We start from the raw sequence: 27,106 nt of genomic DNA, 5'->3' as shown, positions 1-27,106 counted from the left end.
GACAAAATTACAGGTACTTGACAAGAAAAGTGTGGGACAACTCATCAAAATTTGCACAGAGAAGAGTCGTGCCGGTAGACCAAACTTAATGGTAATTTATCCATAATATGACACTTATGTTATTCCTCATGGAGATACTTCGGCAATTAATTTATGAACTTGATTATCAGATTGGAATATGTGGAGAGCATGGTGGGGAGCCTTCTTCTATATATATTGCATTATTTGCTCAACTTGGTCTTGACTATGTCAAATGTTCTACTTTTAGGTTCGTTTTTCAGTTCGAAGTTGTATAAACTTCGATTCAAAGTGGATGTAATATAATTTTTAGAATATTTGTTGTTGAAATTGATTACTATTTTTTAGGTAGTTTAATAGCTATTGATTTTAATGTTTTTAAAGTGAATAAATGAATATATATATATATATATATATCAATGTTCAAATTCCGATTCATTATATTAATTATATGAAATATTTTTTTGTGTGTGGATAAATAAAATGAGAAAATAGTAAAAACTTACACATTCAAAGTAGAGTGATTCAAACTTCAATTCTGATTTAACACATTTCATACATTTCATACAATGTTTGTATCAATTTAAAGAAGAGAAAACAAAAAAAACAATCAGCTGGCATTCACTACAATACAAAAGAAGTCAATAATCGTGAAATTTTTTGTCTATTAAAAAAATAATCACATGGCCATATCATTAAAAGTCAATAATGGTGAAATATTTTATCTATTAAAATATTGTTAAAAGTGTACTCTCTCCGGCCTTAACTATAACCAAATTCTACTTTTTAAATTTATTGGAAAACTAATATATTTGACCTTAAGTAAGTCTAGATACGTTGGTATTCAAATGAATCTAGAAAGTAGAATTTACTTATAATTAAGATCGGAAGGAGTAGTGTGTCATATCATTTTAATTGCTTATAATATAGGCTGGGTTTGTTTTAAAAAAATTTAAAAATCTGTATTATCAGTTTATTTGCTAGCTCGGTTATTCCACCTCGTAGAAATTGCTTAGTATTGAGTGTTGCAAAATTATATATTGAGAAACAGTAGTGGAGTACACCTTAAAATTTCAAATAGAGTTTGTATTTAAAAGTGAAAAGTTGTGAATTTGAATTTGAATTTGAATTTGAATTTGAACTTGAACTTGAACGACAAGTAATTTAATATCTTTCACTGTTTGCATGGTACATATGAGACAGTATTAATGAAGTTATCGTGCAGAGTATTTTAACTCTTTGAGCATTCACGGGAGAGGACTATGTTCATAGTACTAATTTCACAAGCATGAAACATGTGCGAGGGACATGACTTAACCCTCTTTGGCCTCGTTTGGTAAGTCCAATAAGCTAGCTTATAGTTTATTGAACTAGCTTATAAGCTTGTTTGAAAAAAATGTGAAGTGTTTGGTAACGAGCTTCTCTAACTAGCTTATAGTATTTTTTGAGATGCTATTTCAAGTAGCGTATAAGCTTATAGCTTATAGCTTTTTCATTTTATTTCATATTTACCCTCATTAATTTTATTTATTTATTTTTTAAAAATTATAATAACTACCCACTAACACTTACCAAAAAAAAAACTACCCACTAACCATGTATTTTTATGTCATTTTGTACACTAAGGTGAAAGAAAAACACACACACACATATATATATATATATATATATATATATGCAATATTATTCTGGAAATCATTATGTTGGTAAATTGGTTTCAGAGAGTTAAACAGTGAAACTATTTGTATTATAAAATGGTTTTATGTGTTTACTGAAACCAATATTGTGTTTTTATGGTTTTAAAAATCCTGAAAACCTTGATCAAAAAAAAAATCATGGAAACCATTATGCTGATTAAATGGTTTCAAATAGTTATACACTCAAACCATTTGCATTGTAAAATGGTTTTACACTAAATGGTTTAATAATTTTAAATACTGATTATTACTGAAACCATAAGTATGGTTTAATGGTTTTGATAGTTTTCTATGTGAAACAAAAATAATTGTCTAATTGTTTTGTAATAAAACAAAAAAACAATGGTTTCCTCTAATGATTTATGTTAATTGTATTAAATTAAACCATAATTACAGTACATGTTTTAGTATGTAATTTTAAATTAAAATATGACTATATAATCATCCAGCACAATTAATTGAAAATAGATTATTATAATATGTACTTCAAAGGAACAAAAGTTATTATTTAATTGGAAATTGGGGGCGCGTTAGAAATTTGGGGGATGCACTAGAAATGGGGGCGCACTAGAAATCTAGCGGAGGAAAAAAAACCAGGGGGCTCGTATGAAATCTAGGGGAGAAAAAGAAAAAAATGGGGGTGCGCTAAGCAAATGGGTGGCGTGAGAGTAAATGGGGTAGTATATGGGGGGGGGCGCAGAGTAAATGGGAGTGCGAGTAATGGGGGTAGCATATGGGGGTGCGTGGAGTAATTTCATTGTTTATGCATGGTACATAAGGAAGAAGTTTATGCACCATAACCACAAGTAATATAAATCACCGATATAGGTGTCGTTATTGTGGCTGAATAGCAGAATATAACCAATTTGTTATAAGTGATAACTTGTGGTTGAATATGTGACTAATTCTTCGCAAAATGTAAGTAATATTATGAAGGCAAGTAATTATAGTGCTGATAAAAGAGTTTCAAGTTTTAACCAATATATCACAACAGATGACAGTGAATGAATTATGTGTTCTCTTCCAATAATATAGATTCATCTATGGGTGGCTTTTAGGGATGTCAACGGGGCGAAGAATGTGTGAGGGAAGCTTCCCCGTTCCCCGCCCCAAAGTGCACGCGGGGGAGATTTTGCCCCCATCCCCACGGAGGAATATTTGTCCACATTCTCATCCCCACAGATCCCCACGGTTCGCACGGGGATCCACGAATATTAAATATTAACAAAATTTCTATATTTTTTGGTCAAATTATAACAGTATTATGACGTTATTTTTTTTGTCTTATTTAAAAAAAAAAAACAAATATTTTGCATCTTTCTTTTTTAAATAATAAAAACAACACATAATGCATTCATAACCAAAAAACATTGCAAAAATATTTGGCTACTAATAATCATACAAAACCTAACGGCCAAAATATTTCATAGCAAAGTATGGCAGTTCGGTGAATGGACTAATAATCATACTAATAATAATCATGCTAAAAACATTGCAAAAACATTTGGCTACTAATAATCATACTAAATTACTAATAATAATATATAGTGTGTATATGGACGGATTCGGGGAATCCGTGGGGACAGATGATTCGTCCCCGATCCCCGCCTCAAAGTGCCTGCGGGGGGTTTTGCCTCCATCCCCATCCCTACGGGGATAAAATATTTGTATTCGGAGCTCCGAACGAGGCAATCCCCGCGGGGATCCGCTCCACCGAATGCAAATTGACAACCCTAGTGGCTTTTATATACATCGATTATTGAAAACATATAAAATGATAAATTTCATCAAGGAGATTTAGAATGATATCACCTGGGTTATGGTCCTAAATCCGGAGACCCTTCGATGTTGATTTGCTTCAACCATCATCTTTTTTCCGAACCTAGTCACTAGACCGGTTCCGTGATAATTCTGGCTACGTCGCAGGGGCTCTTACACGAATCTAACGATGACATGGCGATTCCTTCACAAATTTGACTGCAGCGATGACAATTTCTCCAAACCTGACGTCGGCGACGACGATTACATTGTTGCTGCCCGAAGCTTGGCTAGCGGCGACCATACCAAAAACAAATGAATAAACCTTTTGGTACATCGAAGAGCAAATCAGACAGCTCTCAACTGGAAATGTTTGCCAACGTGATTGATTTCTCAGATTGGCTTTCTTTCTTTGCGATATACGATGGCGGTGCCGTAGAAAATGCGTGAGTTTGAAACAAAACACGATCTGGGCTGGGAACAGAGCCTCCATAGAGAAGATAGTGGTGAATTCGCGAACAGTGTCATGTGGCGACGCAGAGGTTGATGGACGGAGTGAAAACAAAGGTGCGGCGGTTGCGAAGATGAAGACATGTCCCTGTGTATATGGGTTTCTTATGGATTTTGAACTTCTGCTTCTTTCTAATCCGCCACCCAAGATCGTCCGCCATCGATGTAAAACTTGAGGCCTGGGAATCGTTTTACGAAGGCCCCACGGTGGGCGCCAAATGTTCTTGCAAAGAATATAAGGGGTGTGCAAAAAATTTGGCTATCCTTAACCAAATTACTAATCAATCCATATCCAATTTTAGTTTGCAAAATCCATTTAAGAAAAAAAACCACACCACTCCAATAAAAAAACACCAATTATAAACCATAACCACATTTTGTAATTTGGTTTGGAATTTGTTTGAAAATTCAGGCCCAATAGCTAATTTAGACCTAATCTTCAATTTTTTAAAATTCTTTATTATATAATAAAATAATTAATTAAAAGAGGTGGTGGAGGACCGGTGGTCAACACGGCGGTCAACGCCGGACCACCGGTGGCCGACACGGCGGTGCTCCGACCGGCATGGCGGCGGACTGTGATTTTTCGGCGAACCTCCGGCGACTTTCACGGCGGTCGGTGGTGCTCCGGCGGCCGGCCACCACCAACCACCCATACTATTTTATTATTATTTTATTTTAAAAATTAGATTTTTAATAATTATTTTTAAAATAATTAAAAAAATCAGTTTTTAATGTTTTTAGTTTTTAAAAATAATTAAAAAAATCAGTTTTTTTTTAAAATAATTAAAAAATCAGTTTTTAATGTTTTTAGTTTTTCAAAAATTTAGTATTTTAATTTTTTTCCTATAATAAATATTAGTTTTTTTTTTGTATTTAAAAATCATATTTTTTAATTTTAAAAATTACTCTTTTTTTAAATAATAAAAAATATTTTTAAAGCAATATAAAAAACAAGTTTTCGGCTAAGTAAAAAATAATTTGGGTTTAGAAAAAATACTTTGTGGGTTGATTATAAACCAATTCAATCATAAAATAAATGAAAAATTATGTTTTTAAAATAATTAATAAATTTATTTTTTTAATCAACTAAAAAAAATTACTTTAAGTAAAAAACCTATTTAAAATTGGATTATGTGAATAACTTAAATTTTATTACAAACCGGTTATATATTGGTTTCGATCCGGTTAATAACCAAATCCAAATTAGTTTTAAAAAATAACCGGTTTGTCATTGAAATGATTTTAGTTTAGAACCAAAACAATCGTGGTGTTGTTTCCAAACCATGCACACCCCTAAGGGTGTGTATTTAGCTAGATGATGAAGATTCTAGGCTTAAGTTTATACCATAATGAGTTAGATTTTTTCTCCCCCTTTTCCAAGAGTAAAGGGGGTCTATTTATAGCTGGTTCTTTGCTTTAGGTGGGTAAGAGATCGTGTTATGGTGAGTGGAGTTGAGGTCCTATTTTTAAAGTAGATGGGGGTGCCATGATGCTGGATGATGAACGTGAGTGAGTGGGTGATAGACTAAGTTGGAATATGTGATGGGCCTCATGGAAATTAAAGGCAATTTGGGCCGCCCCTCTACTTATTGGGCTTGGATGTATTGGGCTGTTCGTTATTGGGTTTTGCTAAATATATCTTGGACCGTTGCCCAGTCCAGATAGCTACTTGACATTTTCAGATTTAAGGGTCCGGTTTGTTTCAGCTTTAAAAAAATAGTTTTTTTTTTTATATTTTTTAAAATTGATTTTTTAAAATTGATTTTCAAAATATTATAAGTTTTTTTATATTCATTTTTTATAAATTGAAACATTAATTTTGAGATGATATAACATAAACACGCGTTATTGAAGATCAAAACATAGTCAAAATAACAATTTTTTGAAGAAGTTGTATTTCAAAAATGATTTTTATAAAAATCTATTGGAAATAGCTTCTAAATTAAGTGTTTTTTCGAAATTTTGATATTCAAAAAAAGTTTCAATAAAATGATCAAATACCTAAAATTACATTTTAAGAATAACTATTCAAACCAAATTTTCATTTGAAACTTTTATAAAAAGTTTCTTTGAAATTATTTTTAAACAAAATTAATATTACAAGAATCTATTTTAAAAAAATTTATAACAAAGATGCCCTTAATTTTTTATACACTCTCAGATATATTGTTGATATCCATGGACCTATTGCATAACATATTGCCCCGGATTTGTTGGTCAACTGTAACCTTCTTTTTGAAGTTCCTTATTACCAGAACCACAAACTATATATTGCCTAAACATCTCTCTAGAAAATTCACATCTCCTCCAACATCAAACTGCAAATTAACGTTTATCATATAAATACAACTCACCCGGAGAAAACTAATATCGAGCTTCTATATATGTCATAAACCAATATAGGTAAGCCAAACTATTTTTTAAGTTTAAATGCAATTTCATACGAGATATATTTTTATATACGAAAAAATTCTCCAAACTATTTTCACCCTACACAATCTGTTTTTTTTTTTTCAAATGCATTCAAGGTTTTTAATTTTCACGTTTGTAACAATTAGATTGTTTAAGTTTTTCAGATAACAAATATGTCATTTAAGTTTTCTACCTTGTTGTATTGTTACTCTTCATGTTATCCTACGTTTATAAAAAGCTAACGTGAATGTTAATTCTGATGTTAACAATGATGAATTTAACGTTCTATCTGATATGAATCGTGAGGACTAGACAGTTTAGGCCGAGCTCGAATGAAGGATAACCGAAAGAAAGGTAATAATGTAACAAGTTAGAAACTTAAAGACCTATTTATTATCTATAAAATTTAAAGACCTAATTTTTTTTATTTTTCTTTTTTTGCAAAAAAAGGAATGCAAAAACATTCCTAGGGATATATTCCATTCGATCTTAAATATAAGAGAAAAAATATTTTTTAAATTCATTGAGAATTTCATGTATCTAGTTCATATTATGAATCAAATATATTAAATTTTTAATTAATTTAAAAAGTAAATTTTCTCTTATATTTAAGACCGGAGAGAGTATATATAAAATGAAGAGAATATTTAAAGGAAAGACAAGGGGGGACATCAATCAAAACCACTAGATTAAAGTAAACAAATATATGATAAGGATCACCCATAAAATTCCTAGCAAAAGCCATATTAATATCTATATGAACCTCATTCCACCAAGTGAAATTTTGGACACTAAGGCCAATACTAGCAAATATATGCACAATGGTTCCCTTTTATATATATATATATATATATATATATATATATATATATATATATATATATGGGTGGCCGTAAACCTCATGGACTCGGCAATATGCAAAAAATTAAGCCAACAGTTTCTAATCTTTCAAGGGACTATGGAAGGTTTTCTAAACGCCAAAATTATCTATCCAGAATCCAATTCTAACCACAAATTAGACCAATTTTTAGAGGCAGCAACTTCAATAGCTACCATGGCACCATTTAACTCACTAAAAGAGCATTACTCGCACCAATGTTCAAAGCAAAACTTCGCAAATGCACATTTCTAGAATTTCAAAAAATTCCACCATAACCAGCCATTTCAGGGACACCAACTGAAGCTTTGTTAGTGTTCATTTAACCCAAAGGGAGGGAGGAGGATGCCAGATGAACTCTTTGACACGGGGAGCTTTAGGAGGTCGCAACTTTGCACTAAATTTCTTTAAGATTGAGAAATAAAAAACAATATTAGATGCACACTTTAAAGTACGGTTTGCTACAAATGCGAAATTAAATATTCCTAAATACATTTAATTTATTATATTTTTTTTACGTAAGTCATACAAGATATATTTCTATATGATTTTTTTTTTTAATTTATACGTAAGTCGTACAAAATATATATATTGGTTTTCACCACCAGTTTAACCTGGTTTTGGGGGTCAGTTTTGTCATTAAGTGGTTACAGCCCCTCCCGATCGCAGTTGCATGAGATCGAATTGCGGTCCTCCCTACAAAGTTCAGTGTCAATCACTAATAAACCAACTAACGATTGATTACAAAATATATTTTCTATACAAAATTATTTTCCAATCCCTAACTATTCTCACTCTACACAATATTTATTTTTCTAAGAAACAACATAACACAACACAATCTTTCTTTTTTTTTTTTATTAACCCTAACACAACCTTAAGTATAATATTTATTGATTTATTTTATTTTATAATTTGCAGGAATTTATTACAATTAAATAATAAAATAAAACAAATAAGGAAAAGAATAAAATTAAAAAAGGAAAGAAAGAATAAATATTCTTCTGGGTTGGTATGCTGCCGGTAGCTGCTGCCATGCCATTTCCTTTTCCATCTTTTACTTGATCCGATCTCTCACACCACAAACCCTAATTTTCTTCCTCTCCACTTTTTTCCCCAAATCTCAATAACATGGCTTCTCATTTACTCAATCACTCCAAAAAGGTTGCTTCCTCAATTATCCTCTTTATCATATTCATCTTTTTCTTCTTTTTTTCCATCGAATTCATATTTATTTATTTTTTGATTTATTTTTTGATTTTTTTGATTTAAAGTTTGTTTTTTTGTATTATATGATATGATTGCAGTTACGAAATGCTTCGAGCTTGTTACACCAGGACCGTGCTCTTTTGATTCGTTGGTTTTGCAGCGATGTTCAACCTTCATCTATCAACCGAAATCGTGGTACTTTTTCTTTTTTATTGTTTATTAATATCGACTGTGACTAAATTTGAATGGGAAATTCATATTCTGGGTTTGTTATAATCATATCATATTATAAAAAAATAATAAAAAATTAAAACTTTAGCAAGTTTTTAGTTGGAATGAATTTTATGTGTCTTGTGTTAAAGGGAAACGTTTGAAATGTTTAATTTGCTATAGATGCATTGACAGTAGTCAGATTAATAGTTAGGGCTTGTTTGGATTTGCTTATTTCAATTTATCTAATGGCATAAGTTTTGCGAGACTGTCCGGGAGAACTTATGAAAAAAACTTATGTTCATAAATGTTTTTAGCTTATTTTTTGTAAGTTCTCCAAGATTACTTATGAAATTAGCTTATAGATTATACGAAAACAATTAGGGTTTGTTTGGATTTGCTTCATACAGCTTATCTAATGGCGTACGTTTTGTGAGACTATTTGGGAGAACTTATGAAAAAAACTTATTTTCATTACTAGTTCATGTTCATAAAATGTTTTCAGCTTATTTTCATAAGTTCTCCAAGATAACTTATGAAATTAGCTTATAGCTAATACGAAAAACAATTTAACTTTATTTTATCTTTAGTTATAGAAATAGGTTATGCATAACTGCATAAGCACTTATCATGATAATCATTTATACTATAATAAGTTGCAAATAAGCTGTTTATCCAAACATTCCCTCAGTGATTTAAGTTTTAATATACTATCACCTTTTGGCAATATTGTGTAGGAACCTTGTGCATGATGCTATTTCTAGTTCATCTTCTCTATGTTTTATTTTATGTATGAATTTATAATTATAGTTGGTTATTGTTTAGATGTGCGGAAAACTCGATTACAAGATTGTGAGTCTTCAGCGAGAAACCGTGTCTCTGAATCAGCTCCCAGCTTTACTGTGAGTAGAGCTCATTTACATGAGTGCCAATCTATTCCTTGCTTTTTTACACCCTCCCCGTGAGCTATTTTTCTCGGCTGACCCATATTCTCTTTTTCATAGAAATCATCTTTTGGTGTACAGAAGAGAAACATGTCCACCACGAAAAGGGGTTACATGAGGGAGTCGTTGTTGAATGGAGAGATTTCACAGTAAGTTGTTTTCAATTATGTCAAATTTTTATGTTGTTTTCCTGTATTTGTCTTGCTTTAATATGGGATTACATGTTGTAACTTACTCATTTTCATTTTACCATGCCCTTCAAAAGAAATTCACAGGTTATGTCAAGGAGAGGCTATGCATCAGCTTCAGGTACAGTTCATGGTTCTTTGGTGTTGATATTTTTCCCTCCATGTCATTTGACATTTCATGATCATATCTTATTACCCTGGTTGAAATATACATGTTTTTTTTTGTTCCTCTATGGTTTTATATTCAGTTGAATGTTTTGCTTTTGAGTGAACCATCTAAAGATCTAGGATTTTCCATGTGGGTGAGAAGCCTCACCCAAATGTTGCTTTCAATACACATTTATGTCTAAGTGTCAACAGCACTGCAGTTCTAAAAGTTCTGTTCTGCAGTTTGGCAAAAAGAAACTTCGAACTAAATAGAAGTGTGCATTAAACACAAAACACTATTGGGCAGGCTGCAACAAACCACTGCATCTTTTGACCTGTTATGTTAGTTTTGTTGCTATTGTAAATAGTTTATAGGATGGAAACTCTGCTCAATGAAAGACTGCAAATGCTGAGCTACTTGAGCAAATCAGTATGAGTTTTTGACTAGTGTTCTTGACAATGGTTTGACTTGAGCTATGAGGCTTTTTAATGGGTGTTTTTTGACAATATATTAAGTATCCCTTAATAAGTGTCATGGTTTGTGGAGGATATTCTCCTAAATGCTTAAATTGTTATGTAGACGTGATAATTTGATATCTTTAACATGCTACCTTGCATTATAACTCTGAGCTTGAAGCGTGGATAATCCACATACCTATTATACCTTGTGCTACATTTAGCTAATTTACAAAGATTCAAAGAATATAGTAGAAGATTCAGGCTCTTAAAAACGTGGTAATTAATGTTTTAATACCATGCCAATGTCCAACTCTCCTTAGATGCAAAAATAGTCCCACACCTCTTGAATGCATTTATGTAAAGCTTTATTTTAAACTGTTCACTGTTATGGGACCTTTTACTCCATGCCAAGTCTACACTGCTGCATCATTTATCTTGTTTGGATCTTGTACCTGCCCCTTACAGGGAGAGGTTACTTTATGTACTTGGTTGTTACCTGAAAATATAATTGTTTGGAGAAAATAATTGTATTTTTCCAAAAGTTACGAGGATTGTAGATTTTTTCCTTAATCCCTACTTTTTCTCTCTTTTTTTTATAAAATAAATAGTAAATTTTGGGAATATCAATGATTGTGTGCTTAATGATTTCATCACCAAATATGGTGAATATCTTTCAGATCTCCCCCCACACCAGGAAATTGGAATGCCTTCTCTCTCGCCTACAATGACAGAGGTTTGTACATTTCTGAATCCCGTAAGATTGTCATATAGTGGTTAATGGTTTACTCTAACTGATTCCCAATGATATGCAGGGTAACATTGCAAGATGGTTGAAGAAAGAAGGTGATAAAGTTTCTCCTGGTGAAGTGCTTTGTGAAGTTGAAACTGTATGATTCTTGTACCAGTGATAAACATTGCATATAAAATATCACATTTTAAATTATTGTGTTAAATGATGTATAATTTGTATTGCAAATGAAGGATAAAGCTACAGTTGAAATGGAGTGCATGGAGGAAGGTTATCTGGCCAAAATAGTACGTAAGGAGGGAGAGAAAGAAATTAAAGTTGGTGAGGTATTGATATTGTCTAGCTCTCCCCACTTCTCTTTTTCTCTTACTTAAAAATGGCTCTTTATCACAGTTTGAATTTACCAGAATATTTTTTTCTTTACACTCCAAACTATATTCTCTTATGAAAAGTATCCATGTTGGTAACAGAAAGAATTTCTTTCATAGGTAATTGCTGTAACTGTTGAAGATGAGGAGGACATTGCAAAATTTAAAGATTACCAACCTTCAGCATCTGAATCTAGTGCCCCCCCTGCCAAAGAATCATCTGCCCCACCTCCCCCAAAGAAAGAGGCGGTAGAGGAGCCTGCCCGAGAACCTGAGCCAAAGGCTTCCAAACCTAGTGCACCACCTTCATCTGGAGATCGCATATTTGCTAGTCCCCTTGCGAGAAAGTTGGCTGAAGAGAAAAATGTCAGTTACTAATACTTAAATTCCATGGTTGAAGATCTTTCTGTTAACGAACTAAATTAAGCCATTTTTATGACATTACATAACCTGTTTACCACATGTATGTAGGTGAATCTCTCCAGCATTAAAGGAACTGGACCTGATGGACTCATTGTCAAGGGTGACATTGACGATTACTTGGGTATAATTTTATTTTTCTATAGTATAGTAGAAACAAATGCTTCCCCATTTATTCCTGTCTCTCTTGCTAGTTCTAGGATATCCTTTCTGATAAGAACCGGATCAGAAAAACAATTGAGTTCAAGTTTCAAATTTTTTTGAACCCAGATTCCCAAATTTGCAGCGTGTATGTAGCAGAACTCGCCCACCACAATGACTACACTTAATGCCTCTTCTCGTTCCTCTCATCTTTTAATTTCCTCTACTTACCATCTCAACTAAAAGTTGGTTAGCTTTGCTGTTGCATTGTGTAATTGTCTTAACTTATTCAGAGGCTGTAATCCTCTGCTCTCCTTATCTCGTCACATGTCCATGTTGAATGCTGCTTCTTACCAATGGCCCCCCGCCCAAAGAATGAATCATCTTGTCCTCTAGTTGGATACCAAAGATTGCTTCTTGGATGCCGGCTGCAGCATTCCAACTATTCTCACAATCCGATAAATGAAGCCATTTTACCAACACCTCCAATTCACCTGAAGAATCTTCCCTTGTATCAACCAATACTTCTTCATGTTGTACCTTCAATTCAATTTTATGTTAATCTGATAGCATTCGGCGCAGGTTGGCCATCTGCTGACTTGGGTGTAGGGCTTTTTTAAGCAAAAATACATGAAAAACTACGTGTGTTCTGTTGTTTCCCGTTATTTTAATGTGTATCTAACCTGGTCAACTATATCCAGTTCCTAGCCCAAAAGAGTGGGGACTTGCTTTCTGTGGTTTTTTAGCAAACGGGATCTTGTTTAAGATCAAAAGGGGGTAGAAAAATCGTAAAACTTAAGATCCCAACCAAGATCGGAGATCCTACCCTACTAATTTTGTAGGATCGTGAGGCAGTAGCAAGATCGTAAAACATATGATCGCAACCAAGTTAGTAAGATCCTACGAAAATAAAAATAATAATATATATTATATATTATATAGTGTATAAGTTTACATGTTAAACATAAAGTAAGTCTCCAATCTTAAACATAAACTACTCAAAGTCTCAAATCTTAAACATGAAACAGATCAAGAAGGAAGCAAAACATAGCAAGAGGGGAAGCAACACAGAGTGAGAAGGAAGGAAAACAGAGTGATGATTGATGATGAAGAGAAGGCAGTCGGTTGTTAGAGGATTAGAAAAAATAAAAAATTAGGGTTTTTGTCATTTTTATATAATTGATTCGAAATTGACCCAAGCAAAAACGGCCCAGAATTTTCTACCAGGATCATGTAGAATTGTCCAGAATCGCACGATTTCACATGATTTTGCAGCGGTTTTCCTTCATTCTGGATTCTACACAAGATCCGGATCATTGGGGGTGAGCAAGATCCTAAAAAATCGTAGGATTTTAGGATCTGGATCAAGATTCCGATAACAATCTGTAATAAAAAATTGTGCATGCTTAGTTGATTCATCTAGGCCACTATTTCAGCCTTATGCCTGTAATCACTTTCATCCTTAGTTGATTCATTTATTGTATTGGTTATATATTATAACCCTTGCCAACATCTAATCTGATGCAGCTTCTGGTGCCAAAGAAGTTTCAGCACCCTCAAAGGCCAAGGCTGCAACAGATGCAGCATTGGATTATACCGACATTCCTGTCTCTCAGATAAGGAAGGTAATTTATCAAACAAGTCTTTGCAATTTTATATTTCTAAAATTTATCTTTGATGATAATTTGTTTCCCACATGAACCAAAGACCATTTGTTTAGGAACATGCCACATATGTTCTCAATTTGTGAACAAATATTGTGTATGCTTCTTGATAGTCTTGCTCAATATTACCGGATAAATTTTTTCCTTTCTGTATTTTTTAATGTATTATCCTGATCTTAATATATCGTGTGTTGTGCATGCATAAATAAGTGGTGTTTTTTCTTTGAAACTAACTTTATATATTTGACAGGTCACAGCTTCACGTTTGTTGCTATCAAAACAAACAATTCCTCATTACTATTTGACTGTAGATACATGTGTTGACAAACTCATAAGGTGAGCTTCTCCATTATTATCAATATATTTTACCTATGATACAAATAATTCTGATAATTAAAACTCCTTATCTGCAGCTTGCGTGCCCAACTCAATTCATTGCAGGAAGCCTCTGGTGGTTCCCGCATATCAGTAAATGACCTTGTAATCAAGGTATCAAATTTTCTTTGACCAAAATATCTGGGTGTCTTCCTTTTATCATGTGTTTTGGTTGGTAATTAGGTGTTTAATTAACTAGTGAAGGACATCATATTTGATGAACATACATCATATTTGTTCAAGTGTTTGCTCGGTTAGATTTCTGATCGTTGTTCTCTCTTTTTAGCTCCTTTAAAAATTGTAAATCTTTTTTCCTTTTCTTTATCTGCATATGATGTCGTAGAACTCCATGAATTAGTTTGTGCGCACATTGTCAATAGAGAAGCTAGTTTTTTATCTCACCACAGCTGGTTATTAATCAGCTGCGAAAATCGCATCGCACAATGCAATGTAGTGTGAAATTGATTTTAGCCCAAAAATGTTAAATCATTGTTCATCTTTTAAGAGGGACTTCACAATTATCTGAGTTTCAATTTGTCTCATAAGTTGCAAAAGAGACTTCTTTAGCTCAAACCATCTGTCTTGTGAAGGAGAGATTATCGTGTACAGATAACTAAGTTTGATTCTTGTCTTTTTTATTTCAGGCTGCTGCTTTGGCTCTCCGTAAAGTTCCTCAGTGTAACAGTTCATGGACAAATGACTATATTCGCCAGTATGTTAGCAATTTTTAAATGTAACGATTGCCATCTAATTTGTGAATAACCTTAAGTGTAATATTTGTTCCTATATTTTTGTGCAGGTATCATAATGTGAATATTAATGTTGCCGTGCAGACTGATCATGGACTCTTTGTTCCAGTAGTCAGGGTGAGTGAGGGCCTCTTTCTAACACTTCAAAGACATACACAGCTTTTACTGATTCTAACTCAACTTTGTATTCATAACAATATTTGCAGGATGCAGACAAGAAAGGTCTCTCTACAATAGGTGAAGAGGTGAAACAGTTGGCAAAGAAAGCCAAAGAAAACAGCTTGAAACCCCAAGATTATGAGGTTATTGAAGTCTTATGTTCATTCCTATTCATCTGACAATGACGAAGTCTTGTACTAGTTTATGAATTGTTTGGTTGATATACACTGCAGGGAGGTACATTTACAGTGTCTAACTTGGGAGGGCCATTCGGTGTCAAACAGTTCTGTGCCATTGTCAATCCTCCTCAATCTGGCATTCTTGCAGTTGGATCTGGTGAGAAAATTTAGTGACTTTTCCTCTTTATTTCTTTTATTTTCTGCATTCAGTGTTCATGTTTATCATAATGATCATCTTCCTGCATGGTTTCCTCATGAGCAGCTGAGAGGAGGGTCGTTCCAGGTTCGGGTGCTGAAGAATTCAAGTTTGCTTCCTTCATGGCTGTGACCCTAAGTTGTGATCATCGAGTAATAGATGGTAATCATACTTAATCTTATGCTGTTGCTTATGCTTCTTTTTTTTTATTTACTTTTAATGTATACTATTCACTTTTAATGTCAACCGTTGGTGAATAAGTTGGAATATCAACTGTTGGTTTATTGACCAATGACTGAGATTACTTGCTTACTGTTTAAATTGTCCGATTCCAAGAATTTAATAACCAAATGGTGATTCACTCAATGAAACATACTAACAATACACTTCATTGTTCTGTTCAGGGGCGATTGGTGCGGAATGGTTAAAAGCATTCAAGGGCTATATTGAGAACCCAGAAACCATGCTGTTGTAAAAGTAAATAGAAGGCTCCGATGAAGTACTCAATTCCTTTTTTCGAGTGATATTGTAGGCCGGGGATGAGATTTGGTCACCTGGTATTTCCCATTTGGGTTTGGTTGATTGTATCCCTGACCAATTTTTGATTTAAGTATTTATTCTCTTAAAATAAATTTTGCAATCTGTAATTTTTTAATAAGTGAGAGGGTAGATAAGGCATTGAATTTTGAGCCCTGAAATCGTGTCATAAGACAAAAATGCTGCCCCGTTATACAAGCAGATGAGGATCTAACATTTTCTTTTGTTAGATGGTGTGAATAATTGAAAGAACACATTTATTTTATTGGCATCTCAACCTATGTTTCATTGACAAATACCTTATATGTCAATAGAACTAGTCTTTATCTGATTGAACTAGCCCTTGTATTTTTATTTTTATATTAGCCATCTGATTTCTAGGGGAAAAGGGTCTTGGTAATGTAGAGTTCAGCTATAAGGTAAGTCTTGCAAAAAATTGTTTCCCTCAGGAATCAAAATCCTTGTATGCATGGGGTCATCGTATTGGAAAATTAGTAGATGCAAACATACAAAGTGAACTAGGTTTGTTTTGGATAATAATAGATGGATGTAAACATTCTTTAAACAAACAATTAAAGGTTTTGTTTTAAATATATTATAATCCATCCAATGACCCTACAAGGTGGGTCTATGGAGACTTCGCGGTGGCGTGCAGTTGTGGCGCTTTGCCGGCCAGTAGTAGAGTGTAGAGGAAGTCTAACTTTGTAAAATAATTATGTTGAGCTGTAAATAACATGTAATTAAAAACAGAATAAATATCCTTTTTTATCTCTTACAATTTTTACCATCTAATTCAATCACTCATTATAATTTTTAACGGATCATGAACTAATTTAATTTATTTTTTTTGATAATTTAATTTTTTTTTTGTTAGAGACTAGTTTTGCTGTCAGAAAATTATTATAGATTTATATAGTTCTTCGCTCTTACAAAAGAGCGGTGCTAAATAACACGAAGAGTTAAAAAACGAAAACTACGAACGTGGTTACAAACCACAACTTATGCGTTTTTAGTTTATTTATTAACATAGTGATTAGTGACATAATAAGTTTCTTTCTACACAGCAACAAACCACTTTGTCGGCAAACTGTATTTGATCACCGAAACAATAAAGTGGCACCATCTCTTATCCCACCTTTTGGATAGTATCTATTAGTGCATCAAAGCAGCCACACTGTCAACTAGTGTTATAATCCAACTATAAAATTTGTTTGTTGCGGCCATTTTAGCTGTCTCATGGGTAATTCCCTCTTTGTGTGCATCTGTACGTGGATCTTCAAGATTATTGTCAAAAAAAAAAAAAAGAATATGTACAACTACAAGCCAAAAAAAAAAAGGATAGAGAGGTAGCAAGGCAAGCTTGTAGTTGTACATATTCTTTTTTTTTTTTACAACAATCTTAAAGATCCACGTACAGATGCACACAAAGAGGGAATTACCCATGAGACAGCTAAAATGGCCGCAACAAACAAATTTTATAGTTGGATTATAACACTAGTTGACAATGTGGCTGCTTTGATGCACTGATAGATACTATCCAAAAAGTGGGATAAGAGATGGTGCCACTTTATTGCTTCGGTGATCAAATACAGTTTGCCGACAAAGTGGTTTGTTGTTGTGTAGAAAGAAACTTATTATGTCACTAATCACTATGTTAATAAATAAACTAAAAACGCATAAGTTGTGGTTTGTAACCACGTTCGTAGTTTTCGTTTTTTAACTCTTCGTGTTATTTAGCACTGCTCTTTTTTAAGATGAAAAAATTGGCTGGTTTTTCTTTCTTAAACAAACAAATTTAACTATTATCACTGATCAACAATAATTTAATATAAGGAGGAATCATATCCAAAACACGACCATCTAAACACAAAGAAACTTTCTCTTCTCAACCCAAACCCAAACGCCACCGCCGCCACAACTTACCTAGAGAAGAATATAAGAGAGCTGCCCTTGTACTGCCGCCTCATCTCCATCACCAAACACTTCATCCACCATGTAACCTCAGTAGGTGGTGATGCGACGAGATCAGTCTCCCCATCACCTTCCCACTCTGTTGGGGTGGTTTATATCAGAATTCTATGGCGGCTCTGGTTGCTCGATCCGTCATTCCAGATGTTTGGAGGGTTACCTGAAACCGTGTGGGCTGTTTGTGGCTCTTGGATTGTTCTCCAGTAAGGGTTTCATCACTGTCGGTTTCATTGGTTTATTGTGTCTCATTCTTTGATCTCTGATGTTTCTGGATTTGTTGAAGTCTGCAGGTTTCAAAGTTTTGGTTTTTGCGTCAGTGCCACTAGTTATCCATATCAATTCTTGTGACTGATTTGATATCATCATCGTTGAATGTTGGACTGTATGACTCGAAATAGACTCTTTACTTGTTATAGGGAGTTGTTGGTTATTGGATCAGTTTCATGTTGATGACTCGTACATTTACTTTGACGTTGGAAATAAAAGATAAACTAGCTCTAAATAAATTGGTTGGACCCAACCTATTAGAAAAGTTATTGTTTAGCGGATAAATTGGGTACATTTATAGTAGAATTTATTAGATGAATGATATGGATAAATGGACTCAATTGTCACCCCTATTTGTTAGACTATTTCTTTTCGCCTTCCCTTAGCTTCTCATGCTGTCCTAAATTTCCAAAAATAATCTGCTTGAGTTCTATGACTCGAACATGTATTTTACATACTTGGATTCTAGAACCCAAACACCCCTATAATTATTTGAAATTTTAAGATTTTACATGTTTTAGTTTTAGAATCTGAAACCTAGTCTAGATTTTAGAACTTAAAACCTGTTTTTGATGAGATGATTATGATTTTTAAGTTAATGAGATAATTATGATTTGGTTATGATATTGATGTTCCTCGTGATTTTTCCATTGATGCAAAGTCAGACATTGCACATAAAGTTAAGGATGCTCTCACCGATGTGAAGGCAGATGTTGTAGCTAAAATTATGAATCATCCCCTAATGCGAAGCTAGACTTAAAACTAGACATTACAATTATTATTATTTTAAATTACTGTGGTAATTATTACTATAAATAGATTATTAGAGTCAAAATCATGAGTTTATTTAGAGAGAAATTAGGGACCGATCTATTTCATTTAATTATAAATGCTTTTGTTTCCTTTCTTACTCTAATTTTTGTGTGTGAACTATGTATCTCTACGTATAGTTTGCCAATCCAAATAGAGGGAGAAGTTATTATACATAAGTGTAATCCTTATGCATGGTACATAAGTCAATAACATCCATTAGATTGAGCATCCACATGTAATAATCCTAGCCAATCTCAACTCACACACTCACACCTAATCTCACACCCCCCAAATTTCTCACGTACCCCCCAAATTACTCGCGCACCCCCAAATTTCTCGTGCACCCCCCAAAATTTCTCATGCACCCCCCAATTTCTCGCGCACCCCCAAATTTCTAGCGCACCCCCCAAAATTTTTCACGCACCCCCAGATGACTTGTGCGCCCAATTTTTTTTTAACCCCCCATATTTCAAGCCTAAACCATTTTGCTGTGGGAATGGTTTCAAAAATATACACTCCAAAACCATTAAGTGCATAAGATGGTTTTGAAGTACAACCTATAATTAGAATCATAATTGTTTTTTTTTGGTACAATTATAATCATTATTTAAAACCAGTTAAATGGTTTCAGATAGTTATACACTAAAACCATTTGTATTGTAAAATGGTTTTATGTGTGTTTTTATGGTTTCAAAAATTCTGGAAACCATTATGCTGGTTAAATGGTTTCAGATAGTTATACACTGAAACCATTTGTATTGTAAAATGGTTTTATGTGTGTTTTTATGGTTTTAAAAATTCTGGAAACCATTATGTTGGTTAAATGGTTTCAGATAGTTATACACTGAAACCATTTGTATTGTAAAATGGTTTTATGTGTGTTTATATGGTTTTAAAAATTCTGGAAACCATTATGTTGGTTAAATGGTTTCAAATCACAATTATTGTTTGTATTCTAATTATAGGGTTGTACTCTAAAACCATCTTATACACTTAATGGTTTTGGAGTGCATATCTCTGAAACCATTCCCACAACAAAATGGTTTAGGCTAGAAATGTGGAGGGGACCAAAAAAAATAAAATTGGGGGGCAAAAGTCATATTGGGGGTGTGCGAGAAATTTTGGGGGTGCATGAGAAATTTGGGGGTGCATGAGAAATTTGAGGGTGCACAAGTAATTTGGGGGGTGCATGAGAAATTTGGGGGGTGTGCTAGTAATTTGGGGGGTGCACAAGTAATTTGGGGGGTGCACTAAGTAACTTATGCATGGTGCATAAGGATAGCTTATGTATAATAACCAATCCCCCCAAATAGACTACGAGATAAACAGTTTTATAAATTTCTTTTCACACAGAGTTGTAAACTTTTACATTTTGAGTGTTTTCATATAAAATGATAAATAAATATTTATTATTAATATATTTTTTATTTGAGAATATTATAACATAATCCTTTAAAACTCTCCTCCAATACAATTTTTGGATTCTACCACATTAAAAAAAATTGTATTATGAAGATGGATGAACCTTCCCAAATCATCCTCCCCCAAACTTATCTATTTCTTTCGCATATTCTTTCCAAATTTTTTCAAAATTCTCTCCTCACCTCCAAACCCGGCAAAAGCTGTAGATATAAAGGTTTCATGTTTGGAGGCGGTCTGCGAACTGAAACTTATCTGCCTAGGTTCTCATTCTACCATTGTCCCATCAACTCTTGACTCAAGGAGCCGAGGAGCTGTTTTTTAAATTATGATGGACTAATCACTTTTGATTTGAGATCGAGAGTTAGTGTCTAATGACATCTTTATGGATCAGGTTGTTGTCTTCTTTGATAGTTTGGAAACTGAGGAGTGTTAAGAATGAGATTAAAAGTGAACCACTTTTAGGTGGTGTCTAATTTAGTATTTTCACTGACATTCCGCTTATATACGACCTCTTTATTTTATAGTCTTTAATCAGTCTCTGTTCGTCTTGTGCAGAGACTTGGTTATTAATAATAATATATATTCGCCGTTAAAAAATAATAATAAAGGTTCCATGTTATCCGATTTTTTAAAGGAGAAAACTTAGGTCAAGTACCATTACATCATTTTGGTCAAGTTCTCCACTTAAAATTTGATACATCAACAATTTAAAGTGGAAACATAGGATGTATGGTAAAAAATTGTTGATGTGTCAAATTTTAAGTGGAGAAGAGGACCAAAAAGATGTATGGTACTTGACCTAAGTTTTCTCCTTATTTAAAATCATTCACTCAACTTCTCACTTCTCTAGTTTTGGCTCCCTCCCTCATTGGCGGGGTAGAGCAACGACCCCTCAATTTTCTACCACTTGACACAACATCAAGTGCAAAAGCCAATTCAGCACAAATTGAAGACTTAGCCTTTAAAATTTCTTATTGAACTGAAGGAAACTTGCAAGAGAAAAAGCAATAGACAATGGATAGATAGACCAAGGAAGCATGAAACATACAAAACAATTCTTGTGAGAACTGAACCAAATCCCATGTAGTAAGGCTATACACAGAGATGGCATTGTTTCTTTGTCCTCTCTGCCTATTCTCATCTGCTTCAAGCCTGAATTGCCTCTTAATCATAACAACGATTTTACTCTTGAAGCGGAAAATTTGACTAGTTTAGGGGGGAGTGGGGAAATGTTAGTAGTTGGGATTGAACCATGCACCTCCTGCATACAACTTGTTCGGTGTCCCGAGCCAACCACTAGGCTACACCTTTGGGAACAAGTCAATGGAGACAAGTTATCTTAATCAGAGGATAAAAGTTAAAGCACTTGAATTGTTGAGTAAGCCTTCACTCATTCCCCCTAAAATGGATTGTTGTGGTGGTAGAGGTCAATGCGGGCGACTGGAGGAAGAACAGGAAGAGGATCAGCAGTGCAGACTGGAAGAGGATTGTTTGCAACAGTGGAGTGAGTAGGAGAAACAATATAGTGCAGGAGATCTATAGTAATATCATGTGTAACATTTTAATCTAACAGTGAAAACTAATTGCTTATGATGAACGACATGGAAAGGCAGGTCACTCACCCTAGAATTTTCTGTTAGGTAAACCTTCACTGTCCCATGACCTGGATATGGCATATGATCGATCAAATTCCCCTTACAAACACCTTCACTATCCCATGACCTGGATATGACATATGATCAATCAAATTCCCATTACAAACTAACCTTCACTGTCCCATGACCTAAATATGGCATATGATCAATATTAAATGGAACCAAAATCCAGAAAAACTCCCATGACAAAGTTGCCAACAATCTCTCACACAAAACTCTATGTACAGCAAAGTACTAGTGATTTTACACCGAAGAGGATTATTCATTTCTGACCAAACACATGCAAACTCTATCAAACTAGCCATTCAAGTCATACATATTGATCCAGCAACACCAATAACATAAAAAGAACAAACAAAAACAAAAGATGAATTGATCCAATATACACCATCAAATTTTATTGAATAATTATAATTACTCATTAAAAGACCGGTTCACAAAGTTACACATTAGAACAGAAACCCATAATCGAGCTGAAAAAATATGACACAAAACCAACAGTTTGTAACAGAGACATTAATACAATGAAAATATGTTTAGAACTTGGAAGAAGCCACGATCAACAAAAATACAAAATACACGACCTTCAAAGTGCAAAGATGATATTAAAATGCAAGTGGCAGAAGGTGATGAATAAAAGGAAAGGAAAATATCGCAACAATCTCTTCCACACCACAGAAAACTCTACAATGAAGTATGAACAGCAAAGTAGTAGTGGTTTTACACGAAAGAAAACACATGCAAAATCTATCAAACAATCCATTCAAGCCTTACATATTAATCCAGCTACACAGATCACATAAAAAGAACTAGCAAAAACAAAAAATTAACTAATGCTATATCCAACTTTAAATCATCCGTTCCAAGACGGTCACAAACTTACACACATTATCGAGTCGTAAAAATAATAAGACATTAAACTAATGATTAAGCATTAACATACAAAGTTATGTAGTCAGTAATTACTAACTACATACAAAGTACTGACAAAAACACTGGATACCGAAATTAACAAATTGACACCCATAGTAAGTTGAGAAAACAAAATTATTGAATGCAACCACATGTATCGGTATCTTGTCGACAAATTCTGGTGCAATATAGCTAACTACCATCACCATAATACATATGGCATACAATTTTCAAATAATTCTATATAATCTATAACTAAACCTAACATCAATGATCCCTCAAAATTGATATTTTTTCAAATAAAATGATTGAATCTCACACTCACAATCATGATTCATATAGGAACATATCTTTTCAACACCTGCTTAGCAGTCACAGCAGCTCCAACAAGAACACCCCCAACAGCACCAGCCACCGCAGCCGATCTCACCCCTCTTGCTGCTCGATAAAGCGCCCCGGTCCCAAGCCCCGCCGCAACACTATTCCAGACATCATCAGTATCCCTCACAGCTTCCATCCCACTCTCAACTCCAGCGTAAAGCAACCCAATGATCCCAGCACGGTTTCCCCATGTCCGACCCGCATGTCCCGAGGCGTTAAGAATCCGATTAGCCCGAAGCTTCATGGTGTCGCTCGACTCAAAAGATCGAACACCATCAACGAGTCCGACTCCGGCGCCGGCGATTGAACCGGCGAGGTAACTGCATCCAGTGTAGAAGGTGAGATTTTCGCCCCAAGAACGGTGGTTACGGTGTAATTCTTCCTCGAAGAGAAACTCTGGAGAGGTTGGGAGTTTGTAGAGATTTCGAGAGATAGGAACTTCGAGGTCTTTGTATGGATTATAGAATCGGGTTTGGGAATTTTGATCGGAATTTGATTCGTTATGCGCCATGGGAGAGAGGTTTGAAGATGAAAATTAGGGTTAGGGTTTCGTGGAATCGAGTGATGGCACGCAAAGTTGCGGTGCCTGTTTTGTTTTGTGTTTCCAAGCTTTGAAATTTTCTATATGGAAAGGAAAAAGAATAAAGAAAAAGTAAGTTGAAATATGGACCGGGTTTGGTTCTCCCAGACCAAAAGCTTCAATTGACCATGTTTAGGGGGTGGAATACATACATCGATTTAATTTTGAGATTTTATAAATAAATAAGTTTTATATATCATTATAAATTTATTAAGATAGTTTATAAAAAAAATCTTATGAAGATATGATTTATTTATTTTTTAAGATATGAACATACAATTTTTTTTTTGACTAATCAAGATACAATATTTATTAAGAAGGATTATTAAAACATTATCTTTTTTATAAGTTTTTTGGTCTACAATAGAGTTTAATGTTACTGTCAAAAGAAAAAAATAGAGTTTAATGTTGACCAGTTTTAGGTCGAAAATTGTCAAATAAGTAAAATTTGTAATCACTTTAATTTGGGTCCAATATTGTTTACATCTTCGGTTTGTTCGGGTGTCGGATCATGCGGATGATTGATAAAACTTTGTTACATCTAAAACTCCATTATTTAGAAATTCTTATTATTCAAATAATTCAATACCTTTACTCAAGACACTAAAGGATAAAAGAACTAAATAAGAGGGTGAGATGCGGTTAATTTATTTCAAATTTGTGGGCAGGAATACTCTCCCATTAAATTTTTCTCCCGTAAAATCTCGGTCATCCATTAATTTTTTACAAGCAATCCAATCAATACAAAAAGCACTTCAATGGCAACACTGGATTGTCTCATGTGAAATTCTCACTAGAGACAATCCATTTCCCCAAATTTGTAGATCCAAATAGAATAATATATCAAGTAGATGAGATTAGAAATTAAAATATATCTAAAATATTAGAGTATTTTTTACATCTCTTTCATCTTTCATCTACATATTACAAGCTTGTAAAATATAATATTTTTCTCTCTATAAAAAAATGAATAAAAATAACAAAGCGAAGACTATAAGATGCGGTCGAAACTGAAGAAAAAATAATAATTTACATCTTAATGATTGTTCAGTCTATTTCAATTACTAAGAGATAGATTTTTAGAGACTCGCACCCACCCCATGCAACTGTTTATGACCAATTTTTCACAAATGTTGACCCGAGATTCAACCCGCACCCGACAAGATGCTTCAATATATTAGTGGTTATGTCAATTTTACGTCGGTTAGACTATACTTTTTTTTTCTTTCTAAATAGATGAGACTAATACTCTTTTTTTTAAAAAAAAATAAACAAACTTAATTTATTTCATTATTTAATAAACATGTAATCAATAGAAGACGGAGAAATCTCAAAACACATGGTGACTAGTCCAAGAAATAGTTGCACTTGCTAAAGAATGAGTAACCATATTCACTTGTCGTCTAACAAACATAACCTATAACCTCAAAGTTAGAAAAACATGATAAACCACCTGAGTTCAGATCTGCTCCATTAGCATGTCCTCCAGTTTCTTCCAGTTTCTTGTCCAGATCGTGACATGTGGCAAAAAAGAATCCAATGATTCAAATTAAAAATTGGAAAAAAGTTGTAACATGTCTTTCTTCTTCCTCCTCTTCCTCCACAATACACTATTAGAATCAATAAAGTTTACTAGCGTTTGTGAAACACTAAAAAAAAAAAAAGTATACTCTTGTTGCCTAGTTAGTTGAACTGCATCAAGCATAATCTCACATTCACCTTCTAAGGTAGAAACTTGCACATTGTACCATCGGATGGGCATACAGAACCATTGGTGTTCCACAAGTAGTGTGCAGAGGTTCTTACCCTTTTGTTTTCAAAGAAAGTCGCATCAATGTTGCACTTAAACCATCCAACGGGAGGCCTGTTGCGGTACCGGCTCCGGCGATTGTTGCAGATTGGTTACATCGAACCAAGTCTGCCACTCATTGAATGCTTGCTGGCCCAGCTGAATTGCATTAACATTGTGTTCGTTCCACAACTAAATCGTTCCTATTTTACAATCCTCATTGCTACTCATAATAATCGTGTTTAACCCAAAAAAAAAACTATTTTAGCTAAAACAGTCGAATTACGAGCATGTTTGTTATAAGATTTTTTAAAAATATATTCTTATAGTGTAATATAATTTTGTGTAAAAAAAATTATTTAAAAAAAAAGCTTCAAATTAAAATTTTGTTTGAATGGTATGTTGGAAGAAAATCGATTTAAAATTGTTCCCCCTAAATCTATTAAGGTTTTGATGATAACAAAGTATTAAATGTACAATTGAAGATACTCAAAATTTATTTTAAGTGTGTAGAACTAACGTACAACCAAGTTCTGAAGCAATGCCAGAAGATGAACTCTCAGAGTTTCTTGATGACTCAGAGGATATAGACATCAGAAGCTATGTCCATCAGAGGTTGAAGACCTCAGGACTTGTTATCTCAGAAGCCAGTCAAACTCTAATGTAATCTTGGATTGCGTGAAGATTCGTTCATGAAGGTCAACTCTTTTACCAATGAAGAAAACGACCTCTCAAGATGATCAGAACATCATCTTACATTTTTCTTAGTCTCTAGGAGAAAACGTGACTTGTCTGGTTTCTTAGCTTAATAAGGAAAGTCTTCTCTGCACCAGGTCAAAGTTACTAAAACTCTTACTCTGTTTTAGTAACATCCAATCTGCATTAAGACATATGCAAGAAGACAAGCTTATCTTCATCAATGGTCATGTGCAATGACTCTTTTCTCATTAATATAAATACTAGAAGAAGTGGATTGCATTATATACAACACACGCACGTACAAGCTATCAATCTTACTATACAAACTCTCAACCTTTGAACCAAGAATTTCATTCTTACTCAAAATACTTTGAAGTCTTTGTGTACTCATTGTATTTTATCTTTAAGGTTCTTTAAGAGTATTGTATTACACTCAACAAACTTTATTTACATTCTTAAGTTTGAGAAGTCTGTGTGCTTGAGCATTGTGTAGAAGTCTCTTGCTGTGTGCTTGAGCATTTGTAATCTTGTGTGATTATAGTGAAATCCCTTGGAAGTGCAAGGGGACTGGACTACTCTCGTTTTGTGAGAGGAACCAGTATAAATTCTTTGTGTGTTGTTCTCTCTATCTCCTTTACTTACTTCGTGTGCT

General features: G+C 33.8%; 2 protein-coding genes and 1 long non-coding RNA gene across 3 annotated transcripts; 1 reads left to right on the top strand and 2 right to left on the bottom strand.

Annotated features, from left to right (window-relative positions):
- Window positions 1–8,232: 8,232 nt before the first annotated feature.
- On the top strand, window positions 8,233–16,239 carry LOC123884488 (dihydrolipoyllysine-residue acetyltransferase component 2 of pyruvate dehydrogenase complex, mitochondrial-like). The gene is made up of 19 exons (XM_045933585.1): window positions 8,233–8,439; window positions 8,583–8,679; window positions 9,520–9,596; window positions 9,699–9,787; window positions 9,904–9,947; window positions 11,110–11,165; window positions 11,245–11,319; window positions 11,414–11,506; window positions 11,669–11,914; window positions 12,020–12,092; window positions 13,637–13,734; window positions 14,024–14,109; window positions 14,187–14,262; window positions 14,793–14,860; window positions 14,948–15,014; window positions 15,104–15,199; window positions 15,290–15,392; window positions 15,498–15,593; window positions 15,836–16,239. Exons 1-19 carry the CDS (start codon window positions 8,407–8,409, stop codon window positions 15,904–15,906), a joined length of 1,644 nt encoding a protein of 547 aa, XP_045789541.1. The 5' UTR covers window positions 8,233–8,406; the 3' UTR covers window positions 15,907–16,239.
- Window positions 16,240–21,461: 5,222 nt separating this feature from the next.
- LOC123885769 lies at window positions 21,462–22,351 on the bottom strand. Its single transcript, XR_006801243.1, has 2 exons — window positions 22,061–22,351; window positions 21,462–21,974 (listed from the first exon to the last, which is right to left on the bottom strand). It is a non-coding gene; the product is annotated as an uncharacterized LOC123885769 (long non-coding RNA).
- Window positions 22,352–22,984: 633 nt separating this feature from the next.
- LOC123887186 (mitochondrial import inner membrane translocase subunit TIM23-2-like) lies at window positions 22,985–24,043 on the bottom strand. The gene has a single exon (XM_045936468.1). The coding sequence runs from the start codon at window positions 23,895–23,897 to the stop codon at window positions 23,340–23,342; it is 558 nt and encodes a 185-aa protein (XP_045792424.1). The 5' UTR covers window positions 23,898–24,043; the 3' UTR covers window positions 22,985–23,339.
- Between the last annotated feature and the right edge of the window lie 3,063 nt (window positions 24,044–27,106).

The sequence above is a fragment of the Trifolium pratense genome, linkage group LG5 (genome assembly GCF_020283565.1).
Source record: "Trifolium pratense cultivar HEN17-A07 linkage group LG5, ARS_RC_1.1, whole genome shotgun sequence".
NCBI classification, from domain to species: domain Eukaryota; kingdom Viridiplantae; phylum Streptophyta; class Magnoliopsida; order Fabales; family Fabaceae; genus Trifolium; species Trifolium pratense.
This window is presented reverse-complemented; position numbering and strand designations above follow the sequence as displayed.